Below are 24942 nucleotides of genomic sequence, written 5' to 3' on the forward strand. Positions count from 1 at the left end.
AATTAAATAGCAAATGGTCTGTAAAAGTAAGGTATTTTACTGGATCCCCTTTTAATTGTCCTTTCTTCGCAAAACCACCGTAAAGAGCTAAGATGATTTGCAGTGATGATTAAATGGAAGGGATTCATTACTTCTTCCCAAAACATTGTTCCCTGATAGAAATAATCCTTTTAAAACTGTTGCAAGGTCCAGCAATAATAATGCCAAGGGTAAGGAGGAACAATTTGAATCAGGAAAAGGGAGAAGATTAAAAAATAAAACAAACCTTCAGCATTACCAATATCTCAATCAAACTAGCTGTTTTTCAGGATATTTCCAATTTAAAAAAGATCACCACATAACACTGATGGCGAACCTTTTAGAGACCGAGTGCCCAAACTGCAAACCAAAACCCATTTTTGTATTGTCAGGTGCCAGATGGGCATGGCCCAATCAGTGGGTGATGCCCACTGGGTGGGCATGGCTGTGGTGCTAACGGCAAACTGGGTGGGAATTAAACAGTTCAATCAATCAATTCCAACTTTGCGAGATCTTTTTTTCCCCACCAGAAGTTGAAATTGATGATTGATTGAACCTTTTTTGCACATGGCAGTGGAGGCCTAAACCGAAAAGGTTTTATAAAATCCAGCTGAAGGCCTAGGACTGGGGTGACAGCGCGTGTGCCCACAGAGAGGGCTCTGCGTGCCATTTGTGGCATGCGTGCCATAGGTTCGCCAACACAGCCATATAAGGTCATGAATTGTCCACATCATTTCTCAATCACTATATTCCATGTGCAAATAGGGGTGGAAAAATTGTAATGAATAAGAATTTAAAAAAATGTCTTCTATAGTCAAAACTTATTTTTCAATACAAATATATTGTTTAACTGAAAATTTCTTACCTGAGATCCTGTCAAGATTACGGTTTTACCCAGATTCTCACACATGAAGGACAATGCTGAAGATGTATAAGCCATTGTATCTGTGCCATGGAGAATCACAAATCCATCATACTTCTCATAGTTTGCCTGCAAATTGAAAACAAATTGATTGTGGTGAGAGAAACAGTCAAAGGGACAAAATAATCAGTATTTAAATAATACAGACTTTTTGAGAATTGTGGGATATAAAATGGTGATGGACAGAGGTCATGCTTGTTGCATTTATATCAATAAAATCAACACCAACCAAGCAAAAAGTTATTAATTTAGAATTAAATAGCAGAGGGCAAGGTAATTTAAAACCAATGTAATTTAGTTTGCTTTCAGTACAACAAAATAAAACTGACCTCTCATTTATAGTGGAGAGGTTCTTTCAGTGCAGATGATATTAGAATTTGTTTGTCTGATCTCTAAAAAGCAGGTAGAGAGGACAAAAATGTCTCTCCAAATGTACATTTAAAAAGTTATCATGGCAAAACATTCCAACATGGCATCCACTAGATGAGTTGGATGTGTTGCCTGGGACTAAAGGAGTCCACATCAGTTAGAGCAGGGGTGTTCAAACTGCCAGCCCATAGGCTGGATGCGTCACGTGAAAGCCACACCCACCCCATTGCCGACAATGGAGAAAAAGCTCCAATACGTTGTGCGACATCACGTGACATCGCGAGTTTGACATGTCTGAGTTAGAGAACATTCAAGATGGAGGAATGACTGAATGTTGGAGACTTATGATCTGATCTCTATCAGCCAGGTCTGCCTGTTCCTGCAGAATAGATAAAGATTTTTTTCCCCCCGTCCTCGCACAAATGGATGCTAAAACATAGACTGAAAAATACAAACAAAGGAAGGACTTGAAAAGCCCCAGCAGAGGACAGCCCTTATGTCTGACCAATACAAGAAAATATGATCAATAATCCCTTATTTATTTGAGTATGCCTGTCTAGCTTCTAAGAAAAAACATAATTAATTCTTAAAGAATACAGACAACATAAAATCTAGTGAGAGGTTTTTTCTCAGTCACTAATTATGACAACATTCAAAGACTTGTTCTTTGGTGTATAAATATTAATGATATGTCCTTAACCAGAGGAAGACTGCTAATTAAGAAAAGCTTAGCAGTAGCTTTAAAACAGGAATGTTAACATATGTAAATGAATCATATGGTCTGATTCCTTGTTCTTGCTTTTACTTTGGGGATTATACCATTTATGGGAGCAGACTAAGCAAACTGGAGCTATTGTAATAGTGGATACAGAAAAAATACCATCCTTACCAGACACCAAATGTGCCAAATGCTAACGGAAGACTGCCCTCGTCTGTTCATAAGACAGTACAGAAAATAGACAGACGCACACATACCCACAGTGTTTTCTTTAAATAAAATTAGAAATTTACATTGTCAAAGATTGAATATACACTTGGATATACTTTATCTCCCAGATGGCTAATGGTAAATTCTAAGCTATCATTTGTCAATCTTAAAATAATACAATTAGTGGTATGCAGAATCAGATCATTGATTTTTTTTTTTGGTCCAAGACTAATTGTCTGACAGGCAATAGGTTTCTAAGATTTCAAGCAAACCCTTCTCATCACCTGACTTCTTTTAAATTAGAGATGTCATGTCCATTGCCATTGTACTACGATATCTGACCTCCCATAATGCGGAAGACAACATTGTTTATATCTAATCATTTGTTTCTGAGGTAGAACTGGCAACAATCTTTGTTTTTATGCCTGAAATAATTAAATTTTCAATAAAGCAAAGGAAAGTAGATCAAAAGTAAAACAAATTGCAGAAGACTTTCAAATTAGAAGGATTTCTGGCTTACAATGGCAAGTATATTTGCAAATATTAATTTGCTATTTTTTTATCTGTCCAACAATCAAAGTTCTCTGGGCAGATTACAAAATCATGCAGTCAAAAGTCAGAAACATTAATATAGCAAAAGTTAGCTAAAAAGTCATAACCAGTATAATTATTATTTTTTAAAAAAAGAACTATCTGCATTAACTATCTGGCATTAATTGCTTAATTTTCTCAGTGTTCCTCTATTGTAAAATGTAACTATTAAATGGTATCCTTGAAGTAGGCCTTTGTACAGATCTATGGACTAATTTATTTAATTCAGTAATTGGAATCACACATCCCAATTAGCCATTAGTTTACTTATATTTGGCTTCCTGAATAAGCCCCCGCTGGTTGCGTTCATACATTACACAGCCTAAATGAGACAGCCCACACGATGGCTTAGCAGGATGTGTGAACTCAGCCAGTCTGTATACATTATAATGTAATAATTTGTGACATTCTGTTGAGCTAATCTCTTGGGTATGATTTACCTCCAGGAGTAACTATTATGCATTTAGCTCCCATTGGAGTTTGCTTATACCACTCTGCATTGTGAAAGAATCAGAATCAACAATCCTTTAAGGCAGCGTTTTCCAACCTTAGGAACTTGAAGATGCGTGGACTTCAACTCCCAGAATTCCCCAGCCAGCATAGCTGGCTGGGGAATTCTGGGAGTTGAAGTCCACGCATCTTCAAGTTCCTAAGGTTGGGAAACGCTGCTTTAAGGAACCCGTCCAAAATGTAACTCACTGGTTCAAGCATGATTTTGAATTAGAAGTGAGCAAACTGAAATTGGGAAGGGAGGGAGGGAGGATTTTAACATGTTTAGTTCTGGAGGGTGTTGCATTATCCCAAACAGTCCTCAGTCACTCAAGCCCTGATCATCTCACACTCGGACTACTGCAATGCAGTCTCCATAGGGCTACCCTTGAAGAGTATCTGGAAGTTACTCTTATATCATATATATTATTATAGAATTTTATATAAAAGTATATTAAATATAAGAGTAACTTCTAGATACTTTCAAGGATAGCCCAATGAAAAGTGTATTGCAGTAGTCCAAGAGTAAGATGATCTTTGTATAATATATAAAAAATGGTTGCTGGAATTGCGTATGTCTAGTTTAAAGAAAAGAAGGACTAGGAAGAGGGAGTCAAGCTATTCTCCAAAGTACCTGAAGGCAGGACAAGAAGCAATAGATGGAAACTAATCAAGGAAAATGTTAAGTCGTGGGCTCTTGGGTGCAGGAATGACAACACGAGGCTGAGTACAGGATAACTCATACTTTATTCTTGCTGGAACTGTACTGAAACTTGGGCTGCAACCAGCCACAATATATAGTCTAGCCCCTAGGTGGCAGCCAATGGGTTTGAACCCACTCTTGCCGCCTGGAGCTAGCCAATTGCAGGACCGGAGACAGCCAGTCTGGGTTGCTGGAGAGCCGTTGGCTGCTCCAGCAACGCACGTGGTGTATCACCACAAGCCCAGTACATAACAGAAAAAATCAACCTAGAACAAAGGAGAAATATCCTGAGAAAACAATTAATCAGTGGAACAACTTGCCTCCAGAAGTTGTGAATGCTCTAACATTGTAAGTTTTAAGAAGAGATTGGCTAGCCATTTGTTTGAAATTGTATAGAGTTTCCTGCCTGAGCAGGGAGTTGGACTAGAAGATCTCCAAGGTCCCTTCCAACTCTGTAATTCTGTTTCAGCTGGTGCAGAATGTAGGTGTGCATGCAGTTCTTGGGACCACTAGGATGGCCCATATTATTTCACTATATACACAAGCTGCACTGAATGGTGTTCACTCCTGGGTCCAATTCAAGGTGTTGGTCCTCCTCTGCAACCGTTCTTTATATGTTTTAGTCTTTTTATATGTTTTAGCCGAGAGAGGGGGGGAGGGAGGGAGGGAGAGAGAGAGGGAGAGAGGGAGATGAGACTATGATGGTCTCAAAATTACCTAGTGTCTCTCATGCCTAAGGCAGGACTAGAATTCACAGTCTCCTGGTTTTTAGTCTAGTGTCTTAATCACTAGACCATTTATAATTAGGGTTATATTTATGATTAGGGATATATTTATGGTTAGGGTTAGGATTCTCATACAAATATTTTATTTATACTGTATGTGTATGTATATATTCTATTGTTTTCTATTGTTGTTTTAAACATGTATGTCCATATAGGATTGTAAACAGAGCCTTGGTGGAGCAGTGGGCTAATGCCTCCTTAAGTAACACCAGCTGCCTGCAATTAGTGCAGGTTCGCATCCCACCAGGCTCAAGGTTGACTCAGCCTTCCATCCTTCCGAGGTAGGTAAAACGAGGACCCAGATTGTTGGGGGCAACTAAGCTGACTTTGTAATAATGCCGCTTGGGGTGTGTGTGAAAGCCCTAACAAGCAAGCATATACATAGAATGAAGGCTACTGCTAAGCTTGTAAGCCGCCCTGAGTCTTCGGAGAAGGGCGGGATATAAATGGAATTTTAAAAAAAACCACTCAGAGTGAGTGGATGATTGGAGCAGTACGTAAGCCCAAATAATATAAATATATTGAAGCTTACCTTATTTTATAAATATAAAATATCACATGGCATTTACTAATCAAACAACAATTTCAAACATGGAAAACATAAACCAATTGTTCACAATGGCTGTCTTCTCTAGACCTTCTGTGGTCTCTTAAAACTGAGGTGTTTTCACGCACCTTCAGCACGGGTCCAGACTAAGAATTAAAACTTACCGGACCTGCAACTAGACACCTACACAGGAATTTGTAAATGACAGATTGATAGAATGATCCTATGTAGTTGGGAATAAAGCCCTTTTAGTTGAGAGAGAAAAATCAGAACAAAGGAAAGGAGCAGTGACCCACTGAATACCCAATGGCCACACTTTGTCTTTGTAACCTTTAATATTTAATTTCTCTCCAGTGCCCTTTATCACTTTCACTGATGCTAATCATCAAATAAATAAGTGAATGATCATTTATTTATCATACAAGTCTGCTTTCTTATGCACCAAGTCTATTGAGATTTGGGACATTGTACCACATTTCAAGTGTGGGCAGTTGAGAGAAAGTCACGTAAAAAATCTGCCATAGGGAAGGACCATTCTTGCAAAGGGAACATAGTGAGGCCCCAGAGGAGTTAGAGAGTCAGGACTTGGGAGACAAAAACCCAGGATCCCACATTTTGGACTTTTGGGGACTGTCCTCAAATGCAACAGTAAATAAATAGTGAGCTTCCAGATAATTATGAAATCCAGTATTTAAAATTACCTTGTTGATGCTTTTGAAATAAGATGTTGGAGAAGACTCCTAAGAACATCTCGGACAGCCAAGAAAACAAACCAATAGATCATTGAACAAATCAACCCAAAGTTCTCACTTGAGGCACAAATGACTAGGCTGAAATTAACCTTCAGATATCTTATGCAAAGCAGACCTCTCTGAAGAACACTCTAGTGCTTGTAAAGGGTGGAAGGAAAGGGAAGAAGAAGACAACCAAACAAAAGATGGGTAGTCTCAGCTACTAGACAATGAGTCACTACTGAAGATCCAAAGACCACGTTAAGAACAGACTGTTATGGAGGAAAACTATCTAAGTAGTCACTAAGAATTTATAGCAACTTGATGATACCTAACCAATGCATCAAAACTGCACTACTGCATAACAGATCTTTGATTTCCAGTAACAAATGAAAATGACTTTTTCTAAGCCACTAATATACTAGCTTCTGGAAGCTTGAACATATACCAGAGAACAGAAACGTCAGTGCAGAACTAATAACCATGCAGCTCAATACAACACTTTTATACACCTTATACCAGACATATCAAACTCGAGACATCACATGACATCACACAACGTATCAGAGCTTTTCCCCATTGCCAGCAATGGGGTGAACGCGGTTTCCTCGTGACGCCAGCTGTTTGACACCCCTGCCTTATACAATTCAGATAGAACCAAACTGGCTGGGAATTCTGGAAGCAACAATCCTAACAAATCCTTAGAACTTTTTTCCCAAACCTGCTACTATTAACTCCATTGAACAGAAACTTCGGTGATTAAATACTTCTGTGTCCAGAGAACAAGTTCTTTATCAACAAAGTTATGGAGTATGACACTCATCCTTTCACTGAATTCTATTTTTAAAATGTCATTGTGTTTCAATAATGCCAGATTGCTCTGTAAATTGCTTATTCTTCTGCAAATTCTCCCTGGCATACCATCTGTAAATTTTGCAGAGCAAAAAGCAGCAATATACCACCATCTTGTGGTCATATGAATTTTAGCAGAAAGGTTTTTAAAAAACGGATGTGTCCAGGAAATGCAAGGCAGGCACTGATGTTTTAAGTGAGTCATAGAATTATAGAATTATAAAACTGGAAGTCACTTAAAGTTACATCAGCTTTCATTCTCCTCATTCCTTTTCCTAGAACAGTGTTTCTTAAGTGTAATCCTGGAGGTCCTAGTCTAAGACCCTTCCACGGGTCCATGAAATCACCATTTTTGCCAGTTATTGGAGATATAGGAGATATAACTTACAACTATTCATTTAGTGACCATTCAAAGTTACAACAGCACTGAAAAAGTGATTTATGACCATTTTCCACACATATTACCATTGCAGCATCCCATGGTCATATGATCAAAATTCAGATGCTTGGCAACTGACTCATATTTGTGACGATTGCAGTGTTGCAGGGTCATGTGATTAGCTTTTGTGACCTTCTGACAAGTAAACTCAATGGGGAATGCAGATTCACTTAATAACGATGTTACTAACTTAACAAATGCAATGATTCACTTAACAACTGTGACAAAAAACTCATAAAAGGAGCAAACTCACTTAACTGTTTCACTTAGCAACATAAATTTTGGGTTCAATTGTGGTCGTAACTTGAGGACTGCCTGCACGTAACTCAATGTTATTCCTTATCATTATTTTTATCTGTTAAAATAAAAATTTTCATGAAAAATATTGTATTTAAATCAATATATAATGGGTTTAATAATGTTATTTTAAATGATTCAGTATTCTACAAATGCATCCATTTTAATTTTTAATTAGATTAATATAACCCATACAGACCACAGCTTTTTTGCGGTTGGTCCTCTATAATTTTTAGAAGTGAGAAGGCATCCCCAGAACAAACCGTTTAAGTAACACTGTACTAGAACACTAGAACAATCTTAGAAGCGGGATCCTAGTTTTTAGAATAACATTTGTATATAAAAAAGGATTGTTTAAGAGATGCTGGGCCATCACTATTGTTGTTCCAATGATATTCTCATTAGTTTTCTCTAGGTCATTTCTCAAAAAAGAAATCAGTAATGAAGGAAATAGGGAAAATGGCATATATTGGTATGAGTTTAATAGGCAGCCATGTGAATCACACAACTTGCCAATTAAGATAATTGGTTGGTTGTGACTATGTAATCATCTCAGTTAAAATAAACTGAGGATTGGAAAGAACTGAAGTTTTGGTCCTATATTAGGCAACTGATCAGAAATAATAGCTGAGTTACTGATCACAGAGTGATTATGTATCGGTGACCAATAACATATTATTTATCTTTAAAAATTACCTCAAGGCACCTGGCAATTTTGTCCCATTCAGATGGTGTCATATTTGAAGAATCTAATAGAGGAGAAAGTTCCAGGATGGTGTAGATAATTCTTTTATTCTGGTTGGAAGAACTGTCATAAAAAGAACATTTTGTTTTAACAATACTGCTTTTCAGATCACTCTGGACAAAGGTATCAAGTTATAGTTGAGGAGAAAATCTACAAATAGAATGGCTTTCATGCAAGATATTCCTGGCAACTTGTGAGGGGTTGACATGATACAGCTGCAAGTAAGCATCAACACCCACAGTCACTCTGAAGTTGGGCAGCACCAAAACTGAATAAATAAATAAAATTAAATTAAACCCCCATACCTCTACTATTCCGTCACTGCAAATTTATTTTCCCTCACTCTCCATTACTACACATTATTCTGGTACTTTTAATTCTCTGCACCCATCCTCAACCTCCAGCTTTACCAACTCCACAAAATAGAAAGCTCTAAATCTTCTTTTGCTCAAAGTGCACAAGGTACCAACTTTTTTTTTTAAAAAAAAGTGCTTGGGTACTAAAAATAGTGAGGTTTTCCTTATAAAAATCAGCACTAATATAAACAAATTCAACCATTTTCCATCTATTTGAGAGTTATCTATTCTATAACTGTCTGGTTTGGTACAGCAACCAAACAGGACAGGTACAAATTCCAACGGATAGAACAACTGCAACCAGCCTACCTTCCATAGAAGGCCTGTACGTTGAGCAGGTCAGAAGAAGGACTGGGTAGATGTCATATCCTGATCGTAAACTGTTTCAACAACTTCCCTCAGGACAGCATTATAGGGCATTGTATGACAAAACAACTAGACACAGGGGCAATTTTTATCCTCATGCTATCATTCTGCTGAACACTTAATTCTCTGTCTAACGTCTAATGTCTGCTACCCCATGTAGTGTGCTGTAGTATTATTTATTCTTATTATCTTCCTTACACCCCCTTTTATTGGTAATATTATTATGTTGCTTTGCGTGTACCCTGAGTGCTTATGTATGGAGACAAATTCCTTGGGTGTCTAATCACACTTGGTCAAATAAAGTATTCAATTCAATTCAATTTTAATTAATTTAGATAATTGCAATTTTATTTTTTCGAACTGCAAGGGGATTAGCTGAGGATTTGGGCAGCCAATCCCAATAGATCAGGAGAGTCCCAGACTGGCAAGCATTATTCTGGACACAATCTTAAATATATTTTTAAAAAATATCCAGGATGCTTCACAGGAAATTCAGAAGGTCATTAAGCAACAATATTCCAGTATTCCAAATACATACGGAAGTACCAAAGTGTCAACTCCAAGGCGATTATATAGTTGGGTTTCCTTGGCATATGTTGCATCATGAAGTATGGTCATCTTCTTCAGAGCCTCTGCAAGCTTTTTGGCTTCAGGGACAAGACCTGAGAAACAAAAGAAACCATGAATAAAACAATGTTCTCTGACTGTTTATCTGAACTTTGAGAGTGAGATGTAGATCAGTAGTAGAAACATGGTTTGCATGAAGAGAATTCCAGGTTCATTCCTTGCATCTCCAGTTAAAGCTAAACATATTCTTGCCTAAAACCCTGAATTATCATTCCAATGATAATAAGCAAAAGTGGATCAATTGCAAAGGTTTACTATGCTGTTCCACATAAACTGGTATCTGAAATCATAAAACTCTGCACATGCATTCTGCTTGTCTAACACTCAAAACAGGCAAGAAGTGAAATAAAACAGGGAAGGCTATCACCTGTGACAGACTTTACATCGTCACATTATTGCTTAGTGCAACATGTGAATGCCGTTCCTGTACCTTTGGTCCCTCCCAACTGAATCAACACAGAGATTCAGGCTCATATTTAAAATTACATCAGAAGAATTCTGAAATGTTTAGAATCAGCCCATTTCATTGTCAGATTACTGTGAGCATTCAGTTTAATCTAATGCACATTCCTTGTTTGTTTATTTATTTATTTATTTAGTTATATTTATATACCGCCCTATTCCCTGAGGACTCAGGGCGGTTTACAGGGAATTAAAAAATCCACCATACAAAAGTTAAAAAACCAAATTAAAAAATATTAAATTGACCCTGTATACTTAAAACCCCAGTTAAAAATTTCTCCTCAGCCTGGGCCTGAGAGCTCAAAGAGCCAGGTCTTCAGGCCCCGGCGGAATGATCGGAGGTCGGGGGCAGTCCTCAGCTCCACCGGCAGCTGGTTCCAGAGGGCAGGCGCTCCCACTGAGAAGGCCCTATCCCTGGGTGTCACCCGCCGGCAATCTCTCACCGGCGGCACCCTGAGCAGACCCTCCCTGTGGGAGCGCACTGGGCGAAGGGTGTTTGATGCCGGCAGCAGGTGTTCCCTCAAATAGCCCGGACCCAGGCCATTGTTGACAGTATGGCCCAGATTAATACAAGTAGTCCTCGAGTTACGATCATTATTGAGCTTGGCAATTACGGTCATAAGTCACGAAAGTTGCAAAGTGGGTCACCATATGACCAGACCTGTTTTTGTGACCATTTTTTGTGGTAGTCATTAAGCAAATACCGCAGTAAAACACTATAAATCACATCTATATGACCATGGGCTGCTAGAAATGGCCTAAATTATGGGCTGGTTGCAGTCATGTGACCATGTGGGGAGAATGACATTGGAATTTCAAAACTCTGTCATAAGTCCCTTTTGAGGGGTCAGTGATAAATATAGGACTACCTATCTTGCTCTTAAACAGTTTTAATTTGCCATACAATCAGAAAAAGAAACTAGGTCTTCCATTTCCTAAAAAATTAAAGTAACGGTAAAGGTAAAGGTTCCCCCGCACATGCGTGCTAGTCATTTCCAACTCTAGGGGCCGGTGCTCATCTCTGTTTCAAAGCCGAAGAGCCAGCGCTTGTCCGAGGACGTCTCCGTGGTCATGTGGCCGGCATGACTAGACGCCAAAGGTGCACGGAATGCTGTTACCTTCCCACCGTAGTGGTCCCTATTTTTCTACTTGCATTTTTATGTGCTTTCGAACTGCTAGGTTGGCAGAAGCTGGGATGAGTAACAGGCGCTCACTCTGTTATGCGGCACTCGGGATTCAACCCGCCAAACTGCTGACCTTCTGATCGACAAGCTCAGCGTCCTAACCCACTGAGCCACTGCATCCCCTTTGAGCCACCGCGTCCCCTAAAAAATTAGCCCTGTTTAAATGAAATAAAACATTGCAATATTATATAGAACAAATCTTGTTTCAAAAATTAGGTTTTCAGGTATGCGAGTATATCAAGAATAAACATTTTTCCATGTTAGTCCTTTCCACGGAGGCAGTGCCCTTTACATGATGAGCTTGTCATGTTCAGGAACACATTAGTCACTGAGAATAGGGCTCCCTTTCACTATTACTCAGGCAGCTGTTGCAATAGGCTAACCGAATTGCATTGTTGCAATAAATTAGCCAAACTGCAGAGCAACACTAAAACTTCCAGAGTTAAATCTCCAAGTTTTCTTCCTTGTGTCTATAAGAAAGAAAGAAAAATCTAAAACATCAACTAAGATTTCTTGTTATCATTTTATTTGGATGTATCTGATACTTGAGCCAAAGAATGCTTCTGCAAGCTGCCCTGTATTTCCAAAAAGTCAGGAGAGAAAATGAAAGTTGGATCAAGAAGAAAATTGTGTATTAATAATTGACACACATCCCTAGGCAAAAGCACATAAGCATCCAAAGTTATTCACGGAGGGTGAAGTAATGTGAATCTATATCAAAGGTTCATGCTGAAAAGGGACTTATTTTGGTGTTATTTACTTCCAACTAGTATGGAACAATCCTGAGCATAACAAGTCAGGGAAAAGCAGGGAATGGTTTCTGGCGTTCTTTCCAAATTTTTTAATAGCTTTGGCTACAGGAAACTTCAGTTTTACAGTTATCTCTTTGTGTTATAACAGTTAATTCTGCATAACAGTTATAACTATCTGTGCATGTGCAAAGGGTCTATTGAGATGAGTACATATAAAGTACTTCTAAGTATAATGTGGTTAAGACCTCAAGAGTCAGGAGGCCATGAGTTCTAGTTCTACGTTAGGCATGAAAGCCAGCCAGCTGATTTTGGGTCTGTCATTGTCTCTCAGCCCAACTCACCTTACAGGGTTGTTGATATGGTGAAAATAGGAGGAGAAAGAAATATTAGGTATGTTCACCACCTTGAGTTATTTATAAAAATAATAAAGGTAGGAAATAAATAAAAATATGTCTGCTCTCTTGTTTTGCACTTATGTCTATGTATGCAAAGTATGAGGCAGGCTGCATTCCCTCAGCTCTGGGTCCTGCATTTGGGAAGGATGGAGGAGTGGAGATTTCCAACCCCTGGATCATGTGACCCTAAAGGAAGCCCATGGTAGGCTTAGAATAGAAATATCAGCAACATTCTGAGCCAATGTGCAAGTGCTTCTCCCATAGGAATACCTTGGAGAATATTTTGGGAAAAGATTTCTCCATTGCCTCAACTTAGACCCCGCCCATTTGTAGACCTGGTCCTTCTTTTGTTGCTTTGTCCCATTAAATCAAACTTTATTTAGAATTATCTTGCTGACAGATGCTGGAGTCTCCGTCTCCTTTACATTACAGTATTCTGTTCCAACAAAGAATTAAAAAATCTCCTTCAAATCATGTTCAACTCCTGGTGGCTTCACCTTTCGACAATCCTAATCATGCTTAGCCCCCTCCCCCTTCTCAGTGGCGTAGCGTGGGGGGTGCAGGGGGGGCCGGCCGCACCGGGCGCAACATCTGGGGGGGCGCATTAGATGCATTTTACTTTAATTACATCAGTATTTTCATAACAAACAATACATGTGCTTAGGGGGTAAGGGTTTCTTTAACTAATCTAGTGGAAGAGACTGGAGTGCTAAAATCCATGGGTTAGGGGGTGCAAATTACTTGCCTTGCCCCGGGTGCTGACAACCCACGCTACGCCACTGCCCCTTCTTCACCCAATGAACTCATGAAACCTATTTCCCTATGAATCTACCTAATTAAGCTAAGATCAGCTTCAGGGTGGCAGCCATCGGCTAAGATCTCAAGGAAGAGTCCGGTAGAAGACATTCAATAAATGAGATCAAAACTCTTGAGGTGCCTTTTCCAATGAGGTCAAGCAAGCGCCGAATTACAAATCCCTCCCAAACTACTTTTGGCCAATAGGTGGCTGCACTCTAGCACAACCTTAGGAACTTGAAGAAGCGTGGACTTCAACTCCCAGAATTCCCCAGCCAGCTATGCTGGCTGGGGAATTCTGGGAGTTGAAGTCCACGCATCTTCAAGTTCCTAAGGTTGGGAAACACTGCTCTAGCACATTTGAAGAGCACCAGATTGGACCCCCGTTGTATAGGACTGCCTCAATCGGGCTAGAATTCAATAAGCGCTTTATCCGGGGTGGGAGGGCGGGCGGGGAGTAGAATTTCTGCCCGCCCGTGGGAGAGGGAAGATCGCTCCTCTCTTTCAGGTGCTCGGCTCGTTACTCAGCCTGACCAATCGCCTTCTTACTCACTCACCCTCGGACTGGGTCACCATCCCGATAGTCCCGCCGGTGTTGATCACCAGCACCCACACTTCGGCCACGGGTCTGCACCCAATGTCCAGGGCCGGAGCCGGCTCGGTGTACGAGAGAGCTCTGCCCAGCTCGCCGTTCTCCTCCTCTGCCATGAGGCTTCGCCGGTAGGAGATAAAGGGCCGGCGCTAGGGATGCCCCACTCGGGCAAGCTGGGCATCCAAATACCGGCTCTTAGCGCCGCCCCTTTCCGGGCTCGCCCTCTCCCATTGGCCAGGCCTCGTCCTACCTCCCTATGGGGGGGGGAGAGAGAGACCTGGACGACCCTCTCCAGCTTCCTCCCGTTGAGCCGCTTGTTGCGCGGCGGTGACCAGAGAGGGCAGGTCCTATGCAGCCCGACCTGGGGAGGTTGCATTGCCCTCCGGCGGTTCCACCTCCCTCCGGCGACTTTTCTCTAAGAATCGAAAACAAAGTGGGGCGACCCCCCCACACACACCGCCCCGCGAAACCAGCAGAGGCGCCAGATAGCTGGTCTCTCTCTTTAAAACTTTCCTGAGCCGCCTCAAAGACAAACACCCGCTTGGGGTTTCTTTGGTTTTTTGTCGATGTTTCAATTATTAACGTTTTCGAAATCAACATAAAGGGATGAAGAAGTTCAAAGCAGAGGGAAAGGAGAAGTATCTTGCTGGGTCAGACCAAGAGAACACACCGAGTTCCAGTGGTGTAGCGTGGGGGGTGCAGGAGGGGTCGGCCGCACCGGGCGCAACATCTGGGGGGGGCGCATAAGATGCATTTTACTTTAATTACATCAGTATTTTCATAACAAACAATACATGTGCTTAGGGGGAAAGGGTTTCTTTAATCTAGTGGAAGAGACTTGAGTGCTAAAATCCATGGGTTAGGGGGTGCAAATTACTTGCCTTGCCCCGGGTGCTGACAACCCACGCTACGCCACTGCCGAGTTCAACATCTCTTGTTTCGACAAGGACAGAAGAGATGCTGCAAAGCCAGAGCTTTTCTGAAGGGCGTATGTGAAAATCTCCGCGCTTGGCTCTTACGTGCTCTTATATTGATGAACAGCATATCAAAATTCAGTGAACATTTATGGCGACCTCTTAAATGCCTTAATTAAAGAGTCTGATCTTCTAATAACGGGAAAGCAATTTTCCAATTATCACAGCACGTTGAAATTCATCATTCAAATCCAAATGTATCGTGTTGCCTGCATCAAAATAAAAAATGTGTTTGGTTCTCTAAAGGGCTCCGGGGTTTTGTTGTTCTTTTAACAGAGGAAGACCTAGTAGTCCATATGTTCCAGTAACACTCAAAACATATATCATTACTTTTGTAATTTTTTATAAGAGCTCTTCCTTCTGCTCTGGGGTGTTGTTTTCTTTCCCATAATAGAGCCACCTCTTGACCTACCGTTCCTTTGGAATAACTACAGAATAACCATGGTTTGTACACCTTTTGTCTTTTTCACTTCCGTATTTTTTTCAGGGAACAATTTAAGATGTTTCAGTGCCTGAGGTTGGGATATATGTACTCTAGCTACATTTAAGTACCTAATAAGATTTATAGGACTGCCCAACTCAAACAAAGTGGCTCCGGACAGCATATGAGCAAATGGACAAGGAATAATCTCCTCAGATTTCTCTAGGGTAGGAAAAATTCTCCTACAACTGACTTTCACATTTATCAGTATTAAGTGAACTTGCCATCTTTGTTGGAAAGGCTTTTAGTTTGCTTTCATTTTTGTTTTCATTTGCCACAATTGCTCCCTAGAGGCTTGGACCATTTTTCTGGAATATTATAGAATCATAGAATCAGAACCGGAAGTGACCTTAGAGGTCTTCTAGTCCAACTCCCTGCTAAGGCAGTAGTCCTTATTCTACCTTGGACAAATGAAAACCACTAGGGTTGAAGCATCCACAGCTCCAGGCCAGCTGTTCCATTGACTAATTGTTCTAATTATCAAGAAGTTTCTCCTTAGTTCAAGGTTGGATCTTGGACTAGCTTCCATCTATTACTTCTTGTCATGCTCTTAGGTGCTTATGAAGAGGCAGAATGGTTCCAGCTGCCCCAAACCATGTAATCTTTGGTGACTTGAGCCTGGATGGCTCCTTTGTTTATTTTACAAAAAAAATTCCAGATGAAATTGTAGAAGTAATATCTAGAGCAGGGGTCCCCAACCCTTGGCCCATGGACCAGCACCAGTTCACGGCATGCAAGAAATTGGTCCGTGCAAACAAGCGAAGCCCCATCCTCAGGATACAGGCAGCACACAAAACCTCACCCCCTCCGGTCCACAAAAAAACCTCTCTCCATGCAACCGGTCCCTGGTGGTTAAAGGGTTCTCTGATATAGTGCCAGGCAAGATTAAAAGCCAATTTGAATTATATATACAGGTAGTTGTTACATCCACAACTGGGACAAGAATGTTGTGATAATGATAATGATGATGATGATGATGATGTTGATGATAATAATAATAATGATGATGATAATAATAATAATAATAATAATAATAATAATAATAATAATAATAATAATAATAAGTAGTAGTAGTAGTAGTAGTAGTAGTAGTAGTTGGAAGGCACTTTGGAGATCATCTAGTCCAAACCCCTGCTCAGGCAGGAAACCCTATACCATTTCAGACAAATGGCTGTCCAGTCTCTTCTTAAAAACTTCCAGTGTTGGAGCATTCACCACTTCTGGAGGCAGGTTGTTCCACTGGTTAATTGTTCTGACCGTCAGAAATTTCTCTTTAGTTCTAAGTTGCTTCTCTCTTTGGTTAGTTTGTTAAACAAGGTAGTTGTTTAAGAGTTGTATCTGATTTTACACCTTTTTGTTGCCATGGTTGCTAAGTGAATCACATGATCATTGAGCAGATCCAACTTCCCCCTTTGACTTTTCTTGTTGGGAGCAGGCTGGGAAAGTCGCAAATAGTGATCACATGACCGCAGGATCCGTATAATGGTCACAAGGGTGAAGCACTGCTACTTTTCCTCTTACTGGAACAGCACGCCGCTCTCCAATAGCCTTGTTTATCTGCCATACTGTGAACAATTTGTACTGCACTTTACCATTACTTAGTCAGATTTTAATGAGCAGCTATACGTGGCAACTGGGACAAAGTCTGACTATGTCATCTGTGTCCCTTTTTAGCCTTCTGCCCCATAAGCTCAATCCAATACTCTCTTGGAGGGCAAGGAGGACATGGTCATCTCAAAGTTAGCCTCACCTTACTTTGGGAGAAGGGTTTGTGGTAGCCTTCAAAGGAACAGTGGCACAGCATTTCCTTGGATCTGGTTAATTTCAGCAATTTTCTCTAGAAAGGGAATACTGGAGATTCTGCAATAGTTATCCAGTTAATTTTGGTAACTGTTGCAGTCTCTGTTTTTCCCTTTCTGGAGAAAGTGGTTCAAATGGTGTTGGTGGATCTGTGAAAGCAACCTAGAAAATACAGAATATTTGAACCCTGAGTGCCGCGTAACAGAGTGAGCGCCTGTTAACTCGTCCCAGCTTCTGCCAACCTAGCAGTTCGAAAGCACGTAAAAATGCAAGTAGAAAAATAGGGACCACTACGGTGGGAAGGTAACAGCGTTCCGTGCGCCTTTGGCGTCTAGACATGCCGGCCACATGACCATGGAGACGTCCTCGGACGAGTGCTGGCTCTTCGGCTTTGAAACGGAGATGAGCCCCTAGAGTCGGAAACGCCTAGCACGCATGTGCGGGGGAACATTTACCTTTACTTTACTGAAACATGAAATAGAAGCAGCACTGGTCATTCCAACACACGACCTTGGTTGGAACTGAGTGAGAGAAGTATGCCCTTCTTGATGATTCTAGACCTCTCAGTCTGTCAAACATGGTATGTTTCAAAACTGCCTCAAGGCCTCGGGACTGGAAGCAGTTGTTTGAAATTTATTTTACAAAATGTATTACCTATTCCAGTTCTAATGAACTCTGGGCAGAGTACAACAAAATCAACAGAGAGACACAAAAGTAAATGTTTAAGTTTAAACCATTAAAGTTAATGACCTGTCAACAGTCATAGAGGAGGAGGTGGCAGCAGCACCCACTGGGTTTGCTGGACTCGCTAGCCTCTAGCATTGCAGTACTGAAAATATTCTTCCAGCACTTCCTTGAAAGTTCAACATACCTCTAAATGGCGGAACAGAAGCAACACAGCCTGTTCCTCTCTTGGCAGAAGAGCGAGAACAAATAAATAACTTTTTAGATATGAAAGAGCTCATTGGAATAATTGTGAGGATGGACATTTCTAACCTTAAAAAAACAAACACCTCCTAGAGTTTAGAACAGGCATGTCAAACTCACGTCACGTGGCACAGCTTGACTTTTTTCCCATTGCTGGCAATGGGGTGGGCACAGTTTCAGCGTGACGCATCCAGCCCATGGGCCAGCAGTTTGACATACCTGGTTTAGAAGATCACTGGAGGTGATCTATTCAAATAAGAACAGGGGTTGTAGAACATAACTACAGCATCCTTAACAAATGACTATCTAATTTATATAGCACATATCAACCTTTAGATAAGAGGATTTTATAACATACAGTTCTTACAAACTGGCAATTTGACATAAATATTTAGCCTGAAAACAGGTTCCCTGCAACTGCTACTTTGGTACTTCAGCTCCTGTTCTCTCAAGTGAGAGAAAAAGTCAGTGCCATCAGTCATGTTGACCGCCCCAACGTGGCATGCTGCAAATATCTGGGATTACAATTTGCATGCTGCTCTCCAAGCAGCCCAACGTATTTCTGGATAATAAGGTTTCTCCTTATTATTCTCTTTGATGGGCAAAAGTCATCCAGCAGTTTTAACAGTCCTTTGGAGGCATTGATTTCCAGACATCAGTTATCAACCTGGATGTCTTATCTAAGCATACTACTAGTAGTAATCAGTATCCCTCTTTAAAAAATACAGCTAGAACTGAACACAATATTATCAGTTGCAACTTGACCTGTAAAGGAATGAAAGATTTTAATAAGAGTAAAACAGAAATGTGTGTAGTGTGCATTTCAGTGTATTTGCTCAATTTTATACCCCCAAACAAGTATATAAACCAAAATGTCTCATATGAACTACTCCAAATTTTGCTCTGTGGTTCATCAGCAATAAAAATCAGAGTACATGCTTTAAAATAATGTTGAAGCACGTTATATTTTTGAGCATTATTGTAAATACAAGAATACGCATGTATAGTAAAAAATCTGGTAACATCTTTTAAGATTAAAAAATATTTAATAATAATAAAGTTGGAAGGGATCTTGGAGATCATTAGTCCCCTTGCTCAGGCAGGAAACCCTATGTCGAGTTTCCGACGTATGGGCTTTTAAAGTGACTCTGAGGCATTGTTTACCTTAAAAGTCCTTTATTTAACCTAATACACTGGCAAATGCTTGCTCGAAGGAAGCTGGAATCTCCATCCCCTTGCACAATATATTAAACACAATTCTCCACCTTTCTAATTTTGTCATTAATCATATTCTCCAATTAATTTAAAGAATCGGTTTCCCTTCTGTTAGACAACCCAAGTTCTTATCTTCTTTAATTTCATATGGCCTTGAGGTACAATCTTCCTCCTCTCTCCTCCCAGCCTTAACCCTATCTCTTAAAGCAATACACAAGTTTAACATATGAAATAGCTACTTCATCTCTTGTCAAGCAAGAACATTCAATGTTAGCAGCGTTGACACCCTATACTATTTCTAATAAATTACAAGGACTTATAATAAAATCTGTCAGACATAAAATCTTAGGTCAACCCACCTCATGGATTGTTGTTGGAAAAATAGGAGAAAGGAGTATGTCATTGCCTTGGGTTATTTATAAAACTAATAAAGATGGGTAAAAAAAAATACCAAATTCTCTACTTTTTGGCTACCATAAACAAACATGGGTCTGCTCTTACAGTGTCCACCAGGTGGCGGCAAATTCCCCAAAATTGTTTATTGCAATGTTTAGTTCCAAAAATGCCATAATCCTGTAAAGTAGATTGGGCTGAGAGTGCTTGGTCTCAATCTGAGTAACATGAAGATATGTGCCCTTCACTCCAGCCAGCATGCTGGCTGCAGAATTCTGAGAGTTAATCTCCATACAGTTGTGCAGGTTAAAAAGCAGTAGGAAGGAGGAGGAGGAGGAGGGGGGGGATTGGAGAGCCTGCAGAGGACAGTTCTGAGGCATCGCAGAGCTCTCAGCCAGGCCCCTCCCATCTGGTTCCTCCTCAGACCCAGCTGTGTGAGCCTGACAGCTTGGACGAAGACGACCCACAGCTGGCCTTGTTCAAGGACGCACGAAGCAGGAGGCAGACAAGCAGGAGTAAACAAAGGAAGGCAATGGAGCACCTCAGGAGGAGGCAAAGAGAAGCCATGCTTTGAAACTGTTTAAAAGGGGAATGTGTGGGAGGTGCTGGTTGCTGAAGCCAACCGTTTGAACAGCTTCTGATTTAGTCGTTCGTATTTGTTTTGCTCTGTTTGCTCTGTTTTGGATCTGTTTTGTGTAAATAAATTTGGCAGGCTTACTTCCAGCCTATTGACTTTTGAAAAGGGGTTGTCCCTGACATTTCTGCAGGGCTGGTAGTAGGCTGGAACAGAACAGGCGGTCACTCTGTTACGCGGCACTCGGGATTCAACCTGCCAAACTGCCGACCTTCTGATCGACAAGCTCAGCGTCCTAACCCACTGAGCCACCGCGTCACTTCTAAACCACTATACATCATGCCAAAATAAATCCTATATTATGAAATGTTCAAAATAGTAAGTATAAATATTTTCTGAATAAAACCTGGCCTCTCATTTCCATTTTGGATCAATCCAGTGTGCAAAAGGTGTTTTTATAACTTTTACAGAATGAAAACAGAGTTTATCTCATAGCGCTTCTTGGTAACTTACTTAGCCCACGCACTTAACTGGATTATTTCTTCCTGATGTTACTCCTATTTCTGAAATTCACCACTAGATAAGAGCTGAAAATACTTTGCTTTTTCCTGGAAAAATCTCTCTTAGCCAACAAAGATAATATTAGGCTATATGGAACAAAAGTAGCAGTTTTTGTTTGCTATTGTAAATTTCATGTGGAATTGCAAAATGATTCCTTACTATGGATGCTATTCCTACATTCCCAACCAGCAATGTACCAATTGTGAAGTATGTTGGGTACTTGGTTCAAATGCATTTGGATGCAACACATACTTCCACAAAATATTCCATGCTTAGTAGTTAAGGTAACATAAGGTAAGGAAGCAAAAGTGTACAAATTTGGTGCCAGACATGTCATTCATTGCTATGTTTAAGAACAAACACGAAAGAACAAAAAGGGGATAGGGATTTTCATTGCAATGGTATGGCAATGGATGAAGCTCAGTAACCTTTCCCTCCAATACTGAACACTTGAGGAAAATTGCTTAGTTTCATGGTTGCACTTAATATCAAGAAAGGACCTACATCCATTTGTACTAGAACAGGTGGTATCTTAAATTTGGTAGTTCTTATACAAAAGCAGAACCTTTGTCAGCCATGCAAAGTAGAGAAAACAGGAAATACAGCCAGATGAGCTAACTCTACTTTATTGTAAGATAATTATCAGAATCTTGCAAGTCAAAAAGTATACCACTCCCCTTCCACCCCATCTCCTTTACACCCAAGAACTTGGGAGGGTCTCTTCTGAGCCTCCTGTGCTGCCAACATTCTTGCTGTGCCTTTAACCTCACCATTCCTTTGGCTACTGTCTCTTCCAAATACCATTACAATTTTTTACAGTAAGACTCTTAAGGGAAAAGAAACCCTAGAACTTTAGTAGTGTGTGACGATCAACCTGTCCTCTTACATAAAGTCTTGATAAGTGCTTGTTTGGGAAAAAAACCAGATCCAATATCTGGAAGCTTTAGGATCAGGACAGGTTAAATCAAGTTCAGATTAAATCCTATCAGGTTAGGGTAAATAAGAGCTGGAAAAACAGGTTATTGATTTAACAAGGGGACTTTAATTGCAAATGCAAATAAGACCTGAATGGGTTAGAAGAGATGTTACAAACTGATATTATTATTATAATGCTAGAGAATTATGACGAGGATGTCTATACTTAACTTTGTATGTATTAATAGTAAGATTTGTATTTGCTCAGTGTTGGGGAAAACGAGAATACCATGGGAAGAAGAGAGGATCAAGAAAACACTGAACTGTGTAGTATTGGACAGATCTATGTTGAGGAAGTTAATATGTGTTAAAGGTAAAGTAAAGGTTCCCCCGCACATGTGTGCTAGTCGTTTCCAACTCTAGGGGGCAGTGCTCATCTCTATTTCAAAGCCAAAGAGCCAGCGTTTGTCCGAGGACGTCTCCGGGGTCATGTGGCCGGCATGACTAGATGCCAAAGGCGCACGAAATGCTGTTACCTTCTCACTGTAGTGGTCCCTATTTTTCTATTTGCATTTTTTACGTGCTTTCGAACTGCTAGGTTGGCAGAAGCTGGGACGAGTAACAGGCACTCACTCTGTTATGTGGCACTCGGGATTCGACCCACCAAACTGCCAACCTTCTGATCGACAAGCTCAGCGTCCTAACCCACTGACCCACCACGTCCCTGTAATATATATATTACTGAGTAACAAATGGACCACTGATTCGAGACTGATTTTTCTCTCTGGTGTTACTCAGAGCCAATTCAGCTTGCTGTAAATTATTTCTTACAAGGGCACTTCAGGGAGTTCACATGTATTGGAAAGGGGGAGAGGAGACTCTCATAGATTTGCAAATGAATGCAGCTCATTTGTGAGCTGCACACTTATCACCACACTGTGCATTTCAGTCCTTTAGAAAGAGCCTGTTGAGGTCCCCAGTTTTGTGAGTCGTTGGCTAAATGGCAGACCTTCTCTGCAGCAGCCCCCACTTTCTGGAGCTCTCTTCCCCAGAGACACGTGCTGCCTCTCCCTTCTTAATATTTCATAAGCAAGGCAGGGTTGTGTTGCACCAGTAAGGAATCAGCTTTTAGTGGTTTTTATTGGGAACATGCATCTTATATATGTATGTTTGGTTGTACAGCTGTGTATTTTTTATTATATTGCCATATATTGCACAGTCTTTCAGGACTGGGTGGAAAATAAATACATACATATTGTATAATATGGTTCATTCAAAACACATTAAAAATAAATCAATTTTCCTTTTTGGTAAAAAAAGAATTGCTTGAAATAATAAAGATGTTTTTTTATGCTCACTTGCCATTCTTTTAATTCTCTTTGCAAAAAGTGCTTTATGCTCAATAATTTTGGTTTTTCAAGTATATTAGAAATTTAACACAGAACAACTGAAAACAAGTACTAAAACAGGACATATAATTTTCCAGAATCTTTTGAAGGCAAAATTAAAAACTTCTTTTAAAAAAACTTTAAGATACTGTAAATAATTAACTTCTTTCATAAAGGCTTTTTATGAGAACAAGTAACTTTTAAAATCTTAAATACACTTCTTTCTGAAATAAAGGCTAAATAAAGGCATTGACAACAGAACTTCTTGCAGCATGAATTTAGGCATTTAACAACACCAACTTATGCAGCTGGTAGAGAGAGGAATTCCTCCTGCTTAGAGCTGGCTGATCAGATTGATCAATAACAAGTGATGATCTCAGCTAAAGGAGAGAAATTAAGAAAGTTAGTAATAAACCACATTTTTATCAGTATGGTTTTTTTAAGTCAGTAAGTGGGGCACAGCTCCTAGTATGGGCAAACCTATGTGGGAGGCACCAGGCAGGAGGAATGCTAGTTTTTAAAAAGACTTTGTGGTAAGAAAGAGCTTGTAGTGAAGATAACTCTTGAGACAGCATGAAATTTCCTTATACAATGTAAGCACAATTGTTTGGTTGTTTAACTGTAGATTGCATCTAGGTGTAAACATTATTTTTAGCATGTAACAGGATGATACAAGAATTTTCAGAGCATTTTCCTCTGAAAAATTCCCATGTCCTCAAGGCTATATAAGAAACAAGCGTCAATGGCCTTTGGTGGTCAAAAGCTGTGCACTTCCTCTGAATGGCTTTGTGGAGGGAACAGGCAGAATGTAAAGGTATGTTTCTCTCTCTCTCCCTCTCTCTCTCTCTCTCTCTCTCTGTGTGTGTGTGTGTGTGTGTGTGTGTGTGTGTGTGTGTGTGTGTGTTAGACTCAGTTGCAAGCGTCTGAATTATTTTTATTTTTTATTTTATTTTAATTCCATTTATATCCCGCCCTTCTCCGAAGACTCAGGGCAGCTTACAAGCTTAGCAGTAGCCTTCATTCTATGTATATGCCTGCTTATTAGGGCTTTCACACACACCCAAGCGGCATTATTACAAAGTCAGCTGATTGCCCCCAACAATCTGGGTCCTCATTTTACCTACCTCGGAAGGATGGAAGGCTGAGTCAACCTTGAGCCTGGTGGGATGCGAACCTGCACTAATTGCAGGCAGCTGGTGTTACTTAAGGAGGCATTAGCCCACTGCTCCACCAAGGCTCTTATGATCATACCATCATGGGAAAGTTGCAACAGTCTTAAGTTTGAACAATGGTCGTAAGTTATTTTTCAGCGCTGCTGTAGGTTTGAATGGTCACTAAATGAACCACTGTAAGTTGAGGACAACCTGTACACTGTATTTCTATGAGTCATAAACAGTTCTAATTATCAAATCCCAAAATTAAAATTTAATTTCAAGTTTCAAGCAAAAGTCCAAAAGGTGTCTCCATGTACAAAGTTAGATTTTTTTTTCCATTTTCAATTCCTTTCTTTTATATATTTTCTCTTTTGTAGAAACAGACAAATAGACAGATCTGGCTTTTTATTTTTATCCTATCATCTTTGTAGTTGAAACTCAAATAGGTTTTGCTTATACATTAAAACAAGATTAAAAACTGGGGACAAAAACTTACCTGGCTCCATTCATATGATTTCTTATACCACATGGGAGGAACAGCTTCACGAGGTTTTGATTTGCAAATTAAGCTGAAAGAGGAATTGCAAATAAAGAAAAATCCATATTTAATAATAT

At 40.1% G+C, this 24942-nt stretch overlaps 2 protein-coding genes across 2 annotated transcripts in view; both read right to left on the minus strand.

Annotated features, from left to right (window-relative positions):
• ASPG (asparaginase) overlaps nucleotides 1-14068 on the minus strand; it is an 87313-nt gene extending 73245 nt beyond the window's left edge. The window contains exons 1-4 of the mRNA XM_083353122.1: nucleotides 13911-14068; nucleotides 9677-9800; nucleotides 8368-8479; nucleotides 884-1009 (exon numbers count right to left, since the gene is read on the minus strand). Coding sequence (XP_083209248.1) covers nucleotides 884-1009; nucleotides 8368-8479; nucleotides 9677-9800; nucleotides 13911-14061 — 513 coding nt within the window. The 5' untranslated portion in view covers nucleotides 14062-14068. The remainder of the gene's footprint in view (nucleotides 1-883; nucleotides 1010-8367; nucleotides 8480-9676; nucleotides 9801-13910) is intronic.
• Nucleotides 14069-22906: 8838 nt separating this feature from the next.
• Nucleotides 22907-24942, minus strand: part of TDRD9 (tudor domain containing 9) — an 84845-nt gene continuing 82809 nt past the window's right edge. Inside the window, exons 35-36 of the mRNA XM_083360491.1 lie at nucleotides 24824-24896; nucleotides 22907-23553 (exon numbers count right to left, since the gene is read on the minus strand). Of these exons, the coding sequence (XP_083216617.1) occupies nucleotides 23452-23553; nucleotides 24824-24896 (175 nt within the window). The 3' untranslated portion in view covers nucleotides 22907-23451. The remainder of the gene's footprint in view (nucleotides 23554-24823; nucleotides 24897-24942) is intronic.

This window comes from Vipera ursinii (genome assembly GCF_947247035.1).
Source record: "Vipera ursinii genome assembly, chromosome: 1".
Taxonomy (NCBI): Eukaryota; Metazoa; Chordata; class Lepidosauria; order Squamata; family Viperidae; genus Vipera; species Vipera ursinii.